The sequence below is a fragment of the Aulonocara sp. 'chitande type north' Nkhata Bay genome, linkage group LG20 (assembly GCF_057382095.1).
Source record: "Aulonocara sp. 'chitande type north' Nkhata Bay isolate Kocher_YH1m ecotype deep benthic linkage group LG20, A_spYH_male_GT1.1, whole genome shotgun sequence".
Classification (NCBI taxonomy): domain Eukaryota; kingdom Metazoa; phylum Chordata; class Actinopteri; order Cichliformes; family Cichlidae; genus Aulonocara; species Aulonocara sp. 'chitande type north' Nkhata Bay.
In genome coordinates this window covers 22,934,383-22,946,925 of record NC_141363.1, presented here as the reverse complement: position 1 = coordinate 22,946,925, position 12,543 = coordinate 22,934,383, and the positions used below count along the sequence as shown (strand labels likewise).

The 12,543-nt window shown below is 43.2% G+C and overlaps 1 protein-coding gene across 2 annotated transcripts in view; it reads right to left on the bottom strand.

Moving 5' to 3' along the window:
* plxnb3 (plexin B3) overlaps positions 1 to 12,543 on the bottom strand; it is a 96,208-nt gene that overhangs the window by 4,596 nt on the left and 79,069 nt on the right. For both annotated transcript variants that reach the window (XM_086278846.1, XM_086278847.1), the window contains 26 exons: positions 12,429 to 12,519; positions 11,441 to 11,610; positions 10,948 to 11,099; positions 8,340 to 8,442; positions 8,121 to 8,257; positions 7,862 to 8,038; positions 7,618 to 7,783; positions 7,401 to 7,532; positions 6,598 to 6,702; positions 6,347 to 6,508; positions 6,035 to 6,186; positions 5,678 to 5,778; positions 5,245 to 5,462; positions 4,966 to 5,144; positions 4,790 to 4,856; positions 4,374 to 4,520; positions 4,214 to 4,294; positions 2,979 to 3,057; positions 2,703 to 2,806; positions 2,509 to 2,596; positions 2,168 to 2,334; positions 1,569 to 1,729; positions 1,326 to 1,473; positions 1,166 to 1,230; positions 941 to 1,016; positions 773 to 847 (listed from right to left, as the gene is read on the bottom strand). In XM_086278846.1, coding sequence (XP_086134972.1) covers positions 773 to 847; positions 941 to 1,016; positions 1,166 to 1,230; positions 1,326 to 1,473; positions 1,569 to 1,729; positions 2,168 to 2,334; positions 2,509 to 2,596; positions 2,703 to 2,806; positions 2,979 to 3,057; positions 4,214 to 4,294; positions 4,374 to 4,520; positions 4,790 to 4,856; positions 4,966 to 5,144; positions 5,245 to 5,462; positions 5,678 to 5,778; positions 6,035 to 6,186; positions 6,347 to 6,508; positions 6,598 to 6,702; positions 7,401 to 7,532; positions 7,618 to 7,783; positions 7,862 to 8,038; positions 8,121 to 8,257; positions 8,340 to 8,442; positions 10,948 to 11,099; positions 11,441 to 11,610; positions 12,429 to 12,519 — 3,303 coding nt within the window. The remainder of the gene's footprint in view (positions 1 to 772; positions 848 to 940; positions 1,017 to 1,165; positions 1,231 to 1,325; positions 1,474 to 1,568; positions 1,730 to 2,167; positions 2,335 to 2,508; positions 2,597 to 2,702; positions 2,807 to 2,978; positions 3,058 to 4,213; positions 4,295 to 4,373; positions 4,521 to 4,789; positions 4,857 to 4,965; positions 5,145 to 5,244; positions 5,463 to 5,677; positions 5,779 to 6,034; positions 6,187 to 6,346; positions 6,509 to 6,597; positions 6,703 to 7,400; positions 7,533 to 7,617; positions 7,784 to 7,861; positions 8,039 to 8,120; positions 8,258 to 8,339; positions 8,443 to 10,947; positions 11,100 to 11,440; positions 11,611 to 12,428; positions 12,520 to 12,543) is intronic.

Below are 12,543 nucleotides of genomic sequence, written 5' to 3'. Positions count from 1 at the left end.
TTGGATACACTGACTTCAACATTTAGATTTATTTAGAAACAGATGCTGAGATAAAATCAGATTTACTGTTCTGTTTCTTTTCTTGTAAATAAAATAATTTATTTTTTATTTTATTTTATTTAAAAAAAAGTTATCAGGTAAACCTGACAATGAACCTGTAATCTACTTACAGTTGCTTAAAAAAAAAAGTCAGGGCTGAAAATAGATTTAGTGAGAGGTGAAAATGCCTGTCAGACGATCCCATTCTTTACTGTTTTTATCACTTTTATATAAATACCATGCAGCACTCTCTCACAGTATAAGGCCCTCATTAATAGGTGGCACCTTTATTTTAACTATGTTGCTTATTTATTGTAGACTCCATTATTTTTATTTTTATCTTGCTGCTGTAACACAATATTGATGCCACAAGGGAAATTAAAGTATTAAAGTATCCATCCATTGATCCGTCCATCTACATCCCAATAGCATCCAAGCCATTACCAGCCCATAGCCTGTGTGTGTGTGTACATGTTTAGACATCTATGTGAGGACAGAAAATTTGCATGCTACTAAAATTGTGGAGACCAACAGTCACTTACGGGGACAAAATACCCATTCCTACGAGTTTGAAGGCATGTTTGAGACTCAAAATGTGGTTTTAGTGTCAGGTTGAGGGTTAGGGTTAGGCATTAATTTTTGATGGTTAGGGGCTAGGGAAAGCATTATGCCAATGAGATATAAAAACAAGTGTGTGTGTGTGTGTGTGTGTGTGTGTGTGTGTGTGTACTACCTGATCATAATATTTGTTGATGTACTTGTAGAGCTCATGGAGAGCCACAAGATTGTTCATTTCTGATGCAAAACTCTGGAGGCAGACAGGCAAAGACAGTTTTAACATCAGTTTTTCTTACAGCTGAATTTCAGTATTTCAGGCTCTGTTCAGTCTGTGTTTACTGACCCCAGAAAGTTCAGTCAGAGTGGAATTCATCTCTTGATAACAGCCTGACGCAGCACTGTGGATGTCACTGTAATACCTGAGCGCATACACAGAAGGTTATCAGTACTGCGGCTCTCGGGCTCAAAGAATCATCAGCTAAATTAGATCTTATCTTCCCCACAGCATAAAAACAGTCTCTCTATAGTGCATTATGAGTTAAACAATGGGGACAAGAAGCTGTCTCACCTTTCCACCAGCTGTTTGTATCTGGGGATCTCTCTGGCGTACAGCAGCTTGTTTACAGGCGAGTCCTGATTGGAGAAAAAGTAACCATGAAGCCTAGAAAACAAAATCAAAAAACCAAAACCAATACATAGCCAGGCTGAACAAGAGACAGAATTTTTACCCGTCCCACTTTGTGCTCAGAGGTGGTGCAAGAGTCTATGAAGGTCTGAGCGATGACAGACAGAACGGCGTCGATGCTGTCGGTCACCTGAACGTCCAGAACGAACTGAGGGTTCTTCAGGATGTTGACCCAGAACCTAAGAGGGAGACTGGAGGGAGAAAGACATGGGTCAGAGAGAGGGAAAGGGGTGAGAGGGTTGTGGGAGTTGAAAATCTCGATCGGATAACCAGATGTGTGCCTCACCTGTTGGTCTTCCAGATGTGGACAGTTTCTGGGTCGTCAATTCCATGTTTCTCAGCCATGTCGTCCAAAAAGTCGAAGAAAAACCTCACGGCGATCGGAGGAGGACGCTTTGTACTGAGTATCGCCACAAACACGTCATCCACAAACTTTTGCAATGTCCCCTAGTGAGAGACAGAAAAGTAAAGTTGAAGGACAGATAGCCAGGCGGTCAGTTCTCTGGCGTGTATTTGTTTGTACTTATCACATGGCAAGGACAGCTACCTGATAGAATGGAGACCAAACAAACAAGTCTGCACAAAAATAACCTTAAATTTAACAGGTATACCTGTAAAGGTTTTAGTGTTTATCCCACACACTCCTCAGACCAAGAGTTTGTCTGTGGAGGTGTGTGGTGGAGAGTTAACTCTTTACCGCCCCCTAGTGGTAAAAGATGGTATGGCAACAACACACACACACTAATATCAGAACACACACACACACATCTATTTTGCGCATATCTCCACCATGTGAAATTAATTTGCTGTTTAACCTCCAGAATCAATGGTGCCCACAATGTCTGACGTCCCCACAATGCTTAAAGGTAAGGATATGTGTGTTACCTTCATGGACAGCAGCCTGGTCAGGTAAATCTCTGGGATGGCCTTGGCTCTCTCCCTCTCCCTCATACTGCTCTTTCTGTGTTTTGGGATTTCAGGATCTTCACTGCTCTTCACCAGGTGCCATAGACGGAGACCCTCCTCCTCCTCACCCTCCAGCATTGGCGTTTCTGCAGCCACCATAAAGAGACGGTCAGCCACCATGTTTTGGTGTAATACTTTTACACAGAGTTTTATTTTTCCTCTTTTTTGTGCTACATTAATTTTAATCTCTGGGAGTATTAGATTTTAGGGTTATATTATATTTTTAATATTGAGATATTCTGTTAAGATGTGTTTCTTACTCTCTCCAGTTTGGAAGACCTGGTTGACTCCCACTCCACCTGAACTTTGAGAACGAGGGATGAGAGCGACTGTGGCGCCATCGGGAACCTGAAGAACCAAAGAGCAGAGAACGATGTGAACAAGGAGATGGACAACTGGAAGGAGGAGCAGAGAAGGTGGTGATGGTGGAACACGATTGGCCAGTTGTTTTCACCTTATAGTGCTGCAGTGTGTTGAGTCGTTTCCAACGACCTTGAACCACTGCTGTGACATCATCATCCGACAAGGTCAGATGACCTGCTTGGCCTGAACGCCACTCTATTGACAAAGAAACAGGTACATATGAGCTGCCAGTCTGGATCTACGGATATGATGACACTATGCATTCTCAGATCCACTAACCGAATATTTAAAACACCCACTAATGCTTCGGCCAATTTAATCTACTTTCAGCCATCTCATACAACAGATAGGTGAGACAGGTGTTTACCGAGGTCAAGACTGTCAGCTGATGGTCTCTGAGAGAATGGAGCTCCTCTGTAGACCTGATCCAGAATCTTATCTTTCACCTGAACACAAGCAGACAGCAAAGTGACAAAGGTATTTAGAAATCCCAGTGGAATTAAGAATATAGACGACTACTTCTATGAATCTGAAATTAAATGCTGCAGTGAAATTTTGTATTGTAGTGCAACAGAAAGAACATGCCACTACTTCTATGAATCTGAAATTAAATGCTGCAGTGAAATTTTGTATTGTAGTGCAACAGAAAGAACATGCCACCAGAGGGCACTTTTTATCGATGGATCGATGTAGCTGAGCTCAGTGAGCCGTGAAAAATAGCGAGACTGGGAGGGGCTTACATTGCAGAAGGTCAGAAAGGTGAGACAAAAGATGGCAATGCTAGACACTGCAAATGCCACTGGACCCTTCGGCAACCAGAAACAAGAAGGTAGGCATTTCCCCAAAGAGTAATTGCCTAAATGAAAACTCTAAAAGTAAGAAAACTAGTCAAAGGTGGCTAACTTTAGCAGTTACTAACTGCAGGGGCTTTTCATTGCAAATGAACACTGCAAATGAACACACACAGTATTATTAGTATTATTAATATAACCAATACAGTTTAGATAAAATAACACTTTTTTAAAATCATCATTTAACACCTGTTCCGCCTTCCAGCTTGCAGGTTTGCAACATCAGGACTTCGGTTTTGACAGAGTACAGCTGCCCTCAGTTGCAGCTATATGGGCTGTAGCCACTGATTAATAGCTGCTTGCATGACCTAACAGTTGTCCCTTGATGAAACATCAGTAATTATTAAATCATCTATTATTTCTTATGCAGCAGCATATGGTCGCAGCAGATGGCTGCCCCTCCCTGAGCCTGGTTCTGGCATAGGGTTCTTCCTTTTAAAAGGGAGTTTTTCCTTCCCACTGTCACCCAAAGTGCTTGCTCATAGGGGGTCATGTGACTGTTGGGTTTTTCTCTGTATGTATTATTGTAGGGTCTACCTTACAACATAAAGCGCCTTAAGGCAACTGTTGTTGTGATTTGGTGCTGTATAAATAAAACTGAATTGAATTGAAATGATGCCAAGCAAGGTTTATTCAGCTAATCAAATATATATTTGTAGCCACAATAACTATCACCATCATATGCAGTATAACCAAAAGGTGTGAAGGCATTAAAAATAGACACCGCCCTACCGTACAAACAAGCATGTACCTGTGTGATCGTGTCGGTGTCGAGCACTTTAACAGGACATGGCTGAACTTCGACTCCGTTTTTCACCAGCACTGTCAGAGTCTGAGAGAAAGAGATGACTTGTCATAAATGAATCAGTGATTCAGCTGCAGATCAGTGTGATGTCTGTTACTCTGGTTACCACTGAGCAATATTCAATGTCCTCCCGCAGCAGGTGACTGTCATTGAGCGTTCGTTTGGCTTTTCCCGTCACAGCATCCACCGGCCCTTTGTCCACCTGATACTTTATGGCTCTGTAGAGCATGTAGAGAGGCTCTCCCGCCACCTCCTGATAGACAAAAAGAGCAGCGACCGGGTTGCCAACATTATGCATGGTAGTTTTATACCCAACACTGAGACAATCTCGTGTTTTTTGATTGGTTCTAATTCACAACACTCAAAAAGAAATGTATCAATCTCTGGATACCCTCTGCTGAAATGTGAATTAACAATTATGGCAAAAGAAAAATGGACTACACCTCAATGATTCTACTGGGATGTGGTCAGGGACCTGGTGAGATGGGACAGGCAGTGGGACAGAGCCAGAGAGACACTTACCTTCAGGAAGGAATAGAGGCAGATGGACATCCAGTTGGTCAACATCTTCTCAACGACCGTCTCTGTTCTGAAAGACAAACAGGCAAGCCAAGACATCAGTAGGACAGACACCTTTAAACCTGAAAAGACTTCCTGTTGAGTTCTAATGTGACTGAAGTTGCTTTTGCTTTGCGTACCGGCGCAGCATGAGTTTGGGGTTCTTGGCAACATACTGCTGCACCAGGTCCTGCAGCAGGCTCTTCATGACTTCAGTGAAGTATTCCAGTTTGTCGTGCAGAGCCATGGTGAGCAGGCTGGCCACGTAGCCACGATCTCGCTGGGAGAAACCCTGCTGGGCCTCCAAAGTGTGGATGAACTGAGACACACACACACAGAGGCATATAGAAAAAATGTCACCTGTGAGTCTTAGACGTCATATGGCCATTCTCCTGCCTCCTCCCACTATCTCCACTCACCCTGGTGAGGAAGAGTCTGTTATTGAGCAGGTTGTTGAGCTGCTGCAGGCCCTGCTCCACAGTCTGCCTCCTCGACTCAGGCAGATCTAGCTGACGACTCAGTGGCGCCGTCTGCTGGCCAGGGAAGAAAACTCTCTCTGCATATATCCTGTAGTCCAAGAGGGGGACTCCTGGTCCTCCCACATCACTGCTCAGATCCATCATCTCTGTCATCAGGTCTGAAGGACAAGAGGTATACGAGGAGCAAATGGCAGCTTGAGATTTCAAAAACGTAAAGAGTTTAAATTTAAATGTATCCAATCAAACACAGAGGGCTCAGTAAATCTTTAAAGTTTTAACATTTTTGGGCAGATCTGCCATCAGGAAATCCAGATGACTAAGAAGTCCAACACAATACGACGGTTTGCAGTTCATTTAAAATGTGTTTTCATACCAGTGAACTCTTTGCGGCACTGATCTCCCACGTTGATCTCCAGAGTTTCTAACTGCAGTAAAACCTTTTTATAATCTCGGAGAGCCTGTTTACTTTTCCTCCTGCACAAAGCAAAAAACAACAAAACAAAAACACTGAAGATTAATGATGAGATGAAGAATATTCTCATAAAAACATTGAGTCGACTTTTAAAATGTCACTGCAGACAAAAATGAAGTGATTGTCCTTTTTGTTTTTTAAGCACAAAAATACAAATAAAGGCGTTTGAGAGGAAACAAAATCCAAAACAAGACGTCACAACAGCACAGAAAAGTCGCCTAAAAACACACCTGGTTTCACACACAGGTGGATACTTACCTGTACATGAGGATGATGACCAACACTGACAGGATGATGACAGCTGCTCCTGCCCCCAAACCGATCTGAGCAGCCAATGGGACAGCAGGCAGCAGAGAGTTGCTGTCGTACTGAACCAATCCCAGGTCCACTTGCAGGTTTCCCATGAAAACCTAACAGAAGACATGCAGACAGAGAGTGAAAAAGGCTGAGTGTGAGAATGAGTAAACCACTGGCCCTTGTATACCAACCGAGCTGGAAAAAACCCTAAAAAGCATTTCTGCCTTGGATATGAATCCCTGTAAAAGCCAACAGCTCAAAACCAAAGATCACCTTGAGGCTAGGAAGTTCATGGCTGTCATCCACACTGAGTGGTTGGACCTCTGGAGGGTCACAGTACAGGTGAGTACTGTCCAAAGTTTTCACGTCACACTCCTGATCTCCAAGCCAAGCCTTCACTTCCTCTTTGGACATGGCTCTGGTCAGGTCCTGGCCCTGACGGACGAAAAGAGACAGAAACGGAGGTTAAATCTGAATTTATTCCGTCTGCATGGCTCAGGATTCACGTACGACAGTTGCTGTACCTCCACAGCGATCACTCCTCCAGGTTTGAAACGGAACGGCACATCTAGATTTTCTCGGTTGATTGGAAATAAAACTGGGTTTGGATAGTAAGTGAAGCTTTTACCCTGGAAGACAGACAAGCAGAGAGACAAAAAGGGTTTCCATCAAGCATTAGAAGTGGAAAATTGTTCAGTAAGGCTTCATTCACACTGGATTTCTGTCTGTCAGGCAGGTTTCAAAGCACGTATGCCTCATTTTAATCTCCTTTTATTTAAAACCCTTTCAGTCCCTTCCTTTTCTTTTAAGTAAATTGCTATTCAAATCCCTCTAGAGCCTCATCCTTTATTTTCAATCATCTGCATCCTTTTTTTATGCTTTTATATTTGACTATGTGAAAATTAACGAAGTGGAAATTTTTGTGGGGCTCTGCTAGACGTTAGGGAAGCAACGTGACAACATATGCCCCATTTGTTCATATTAATGCGTCACACTGTGTTTAAAGTGAAGTAAAAAATTAGGCTTTGATAAAGAAATGCATGTGTGCCGCTTCACTCCTAATTCCAATAAATCCATACAGCAGCCCAGTATCACCCCTTAAAAAGTATTTGAACTGACAAAATTCAGATTTTGGAGATTTAATCTGCTCCTATGAAAGCAGCAGAACTGACTCTGAGCAGCTCCTGTTCGCAGTGCATCGTGGATGTACGATCAAACGTCACAGGACCAGACGCTGAAGAAAACTGGACGAGTGAAGGAAGTCATCAAGGATGTATTCTCACTATAATCCACCCTGGTGTTTGACCCTTTTAATCATGGGAGGTACCTTGATGCTCTCATAGTGGACTCTGACGTTATCAAGCTGAAACCAGACGCCCTTAACTTTGACCTCTGGGTTCACTCTGGGGGTCGGGCAAGTCATCTGAGAGGACGACAGGATGGAGCAGCGCTCTGATACCTGAGAGGCAGACGGGGAGGTAAAACAGGCGTGAGACAGGCTAAGAATTTTAAAAGCTCGTCTCCGATTGGTCCGTTTGTCTTACCGTTGTCATGGTGCTGTTAAAGACAAGCTGCTGCTTGGAGGTGAGAAGAGCCAGTCGTTTCTTCCGTTTCACCCTTTGTACCTCTAGAGGCTCCACCCACACAGATATGATTGGCTGCTGCACCACATCCAGGTTCCTGCCCTCCACTCGTATGACACGCCCACCCCTAAAACGGTCAACAGCTAATTAGCAGGTGTGCGTGTGTGTGAGGATCGAGTGCAGGTGTAAGGCGACTGGCGCTTACGCGTAGAAGCTCTCGGCAGGTATGGCGCTGGTGATGACGGGGTCTTCGAGGTAATGGAAGGTAACGTTTGGAATAGTCCGCTCGGCTTTACCAAACAGAACCCGAACTGGGACGAGACCCGTCCGATTGCTGGAACCAGTCTGACACACCAGCTGCGTGTCATTCACCTCTTCAACTCTGAGAACAGGCGAGGAGACAGACAGTCAGGCAAGTAGTAGTATTGGTGCTGCAGTACCAGAAGCCGTGGCGTTGTACTTACATGTAGCAGGGCTGGGTGCCCAGGAAGGCGCTCAGGTCAGACGTCTGCCCGGTGAGCAGCTGTCGTCCTTTGATGGTCAGCCTGGTTCCTCCGGAGACGGGACCTTTATTAGGAATGAGATCCTGCAGCAGGGGATCCTGAACCACAACATGTTAGACATCAGATATACCTTTATACTGGTGACCAGATACCACGTAACACTGGGCTACTCAGTCTTACCTGATAGGTGAACATCTTTGTTGACCTCCCACGAGTTGTTCCCACAGTAACCAAGATGGGCCCTTCTTTCTGCTTCCCACTAGGCTGCAGCTCACACACAACCCTGATGCACACACACAAACACACACAGAAAAAGCAAACATGAGCTTGTGTGTCTCCATGCAGAGGAGGACAGCTATACTGGCGTGCCGACTGTGGAAGATTCCTATTGGTGGAACAACACTGGGAAAAAAACAACTTTTGTTTATTCCTTTGAGCTCTGAGTCACCATAGCCACATCCCAACTGTTCTGACGTGTGTCACTTACGTGTGTGTTTATCTATTTATCCAGTGACTGTTTTGGAAAATCAATTTTCAAGGTCAAAATCACATATTCTGATAACATAGCCCTGCTATAAGACACACTCGACTCGCTGCAGTCTGTCTACACCTACACGACAGATGTCACACCTCAGAACCTGATTGGTTCCACACTGGAATAGAAATGGAAAAAGTCAACTCAGGAACCAAAGTAACCATCCTCAGAACTTTTTAGATTTTTAAACTGCTGTAGCAGTCTCATCCTCACTCTTTTTACTTTTTAAAACATTTTCTTTCTGATTAAGATAATAGTTAGGGCTGGATCAGGTGACCCAGAAGTACCTGTGCGACAACCGTATAATAAGCAAGCCTGGTTAAACCCTGTGAATCTCATTTATCAAATGCACTGGAGCATCCTTCATGGAAGCAAAGGAGATGATGATAACCCACAACTCAACGAGTGCACCATAAGACTATTAATGAAAGCAAAGATAAAAATATCTGACACGATGATGGAGGCCAGCGTGTAAATTACAGCTGCGGCTTCCATCTTTTACAATAATGCATATGCTTTGAACTTATAATAGCCTTTTATTAAAATCTGCGTGTTATCTGTAATGTAGATTTAGAAATATAATAAGCTTAATTAAAATGATCAAAGTGAAGCGAGGGTTACAGTGTTACACTGGCTATGTTCTCATTTGGGATATTTCGGGATTAGCATCAATTAATTCTATTTCAGAGATGCTAAAAGCCTTAATATGGTTAGGAGATGTTAGATTTAACAATATTTCTTAATACCAGCATTTTATTTCACCAGCATTGATGTTACATTATATTGTTCATAGTTATAAAGCCTCCATAAAACATCAAGCTAAGAACACAAGTTTTTGTAGTTCCTCTACTGAAATTGTAGTTTTATCACGGAAGACCAGCGTCAACAGAATTCACTGTCACAAGCTTTTGCATCTTTTCTTGACCTTGTGACATTTTCCATGAAGGTCAAATAAGATGTGACCCAGTTCTTTTTTTCCCCTTGTTATTTAGCCTCGTTCCAACCTCGAGGAAGCGTTAACGTGTTTGTCTTTACTTGGTAACATCAAGCTGAAGTTGAGATAACAACATAAAACTAAACTGATAAAGTTTTAAACTTTGGAGCAGGTCCCAAAGTTCCTAAAGATACGAAATCCCCGAGGCTGAGTTGGTGAAAGTATTCTAAAATTAAACAAAGTCATGCGGAAGATTTCAATCTGATAGCTTATTCAAATAAAGCACGGAGGCTAAATCAGAATGGAGATTTTGCTCCCGAGGGAGTGAGTTCAAACAGAATCAGTTCTGAAGAGAAAAAGGCTTCGCTCCATAAAAGCTTGTGTTTGAATTTTCTCCCTGTGTGAGCATCAGATAGATTTGTCTCCTGTTAAAGGTTCTCCCTGATCTAAATCGAGGCTCTGAGGATGGGAGGCGTTATGCGCTGTACAGGTTGTAGAGCTCCTTAGGGCAATAAAGAAAAGTGACTCAACGGGCTGCTAGTGTCACACAGACAGGAATAAGAATATTTGACTATGTTAGAGCTGCTGAAAGGAAATGAGAGAGGACACGTTAGAGTGGCATCCTTGGAGGATTTCACCTGATTCTAGACTTTTTCTGTTTCAAGGTGTTCACTGAAGACTGTTTCAGCGCTTTAATATGAGACATATGAGCACAATCGAGCACTGAAGCATGGCTGGAAGTGTTTCTGATTTTATTATGATGTCGGAAAGGTGACCTGTTACTGTTTGGATTTAATAGGTCATTTCACGTGTCAGAAGTCAGTACACAGCTTTGTGATCACATCCACAGTACGAAATAAAATCGTAAAAATGCAGAAGTGTCTTAAACCTGCATGGTTTCTAATGGCCAGCAGGGGGCGACTCCTCTGCTGCTAAAAGGAGCCTCACTTTCTCTATCAGATCACACATATGGTTTAAAAACACCAAGATGGCGACAGCATAAAGACTCACTTGAGGCTTCTTAATGGGACTTCACTAACCAGTGGGTGATGTCACGGCTGCTACGTCAGTCTACAAGTGGGTGTCTGTGGTTTTACACCATTCAGAAGAATATTGTTGGATTGAAAACTTCTGGACTACCATCATCAAGACATCAAGAATCCCAGTTATTGATATGTTATTGTGCTGAACTGGTGACTGCCAGGTTTGTTACAGAGCAGACAGAAAGGGAGGTCTCATCACATCTCTCTGTGATTCAGTTATGTGCTGAACGTTTGCATAAATGAATCCCGTAAACACTAATGTAATCATCATGTTACCTGGTGGAGATCTTGTAACCTTTAGACTGAGGCAGGCATTGAATACCCGCCACAGTGACGCCGCCCACCACATCCTCATACTTCATGCCCAGGTTCGATCCTGTGATCGTCACCAGAATGCCGCCCTCTAGAGGACCGGAGGCAGGCTCCACCTGCAGACAGACAGGTAGAAACAGTTTGAACGAGCTCTGCAGACACACAGACTGATCTTCCGATCATTATAAAAGGACGAGAGACGGAAATCTGCGGGAGAATTGTAGGAACACAAAGATGGCAGCTGTCCTGCCCCCAAATAGCCAATAACCACCTTTGAAGCTGCTTTTATTGGATGTGACTGATGATTCTGTACATGCAGTTTTTAGGTCCCAGTGACCACTGAAATTAAAGTTATACCAGGTTCACTCAGACAGGGCATCAAAATTACTGCCTGGATTTGATCCAGTATGGTGCACAGTTGCCGGACTTCCTCTACGTGGACTTTGACGAGACCCACCTTTGTGATCTGAGGAGGCGGGCAGGTGTCTGCAGGTTTACTGGAGCAGGTTCGGCTGTACACACAGCTCGGGGCTGGGCTTCCAGGACACCATACACAGCCGTACTCTTTAGGCACCGCCCTGCACTGTGAGCAATCTGATTGGCCAGCTGAGCAGTCATACAGCTGGACTGTATATTAATAAGAAAAGGAGACAAATATCATGAATGCATTTCTCTTTCTGTCTTTGTGAAAACATTAACCCCCATCCTCACCCACATGCTGACTTTGGTCAAACACAGTGGGCCTCATCACTGTGTGAATGCATGAGTCTGTGTGAGTGAGTGTTTTTCACACAGACTCAGACTGTATGCACAGTTATAGAATGACACACAGCTGTCCTAGAAAATGTTAATGCAGATATTTAAACTGAATAATACTAGTAGTGATATTAATACCAGAAACAATATCAAAAATAGTTAAATCTATAGTTGCTCGTTTCTAATTCTAATAAGCAATTGATCTTTTATACTATATAAAAAAGATCCAAAGACTTAATAAAGATAATATCTGAGTTTCAAATGTTTAAATTAGAATTATTAAAATGCTTTAACATTTAAAACCATTCATTTTCTAATGCTTTGGTATTAGAGCTGTATGAAATAACCATGAAATTGATGTCCTTTCATCCTTACTGCTGAACCTTCATTTCTTGGCAATATTCCACATATGGTTTCAGTAACTGCAGCGAGGCTTTTGTCGTAGGTTGGAGCTTTCCCTTTCCCTGCTTCCTCTTCCCCTGGTCTGTGTTTATTTTATGTATCACATACAGTTCAGGATTCAGGGGACACAACACTCTGATTCACTAGTAAAAACAGTACTGGGCACTAGAAACTTGTCATGAATCCAAGTGTAATTTCATGTGTGTACTTATTTTTTGTCTAAATATTAGTAAAGGAGGCCCACGCCCTCAGTGTGCACTACATCCGCACACAGGTAAGGCTCTTACGTCGGAGTCCAGGTGAGGCATCAATGCGTCGTTCCCCTCTCCGCAGGTAGACAGGAGCAGAATACTGAAGTTGACTGACTGGATGTTGAAACTACAGACAGTGGGACAGGTGGAC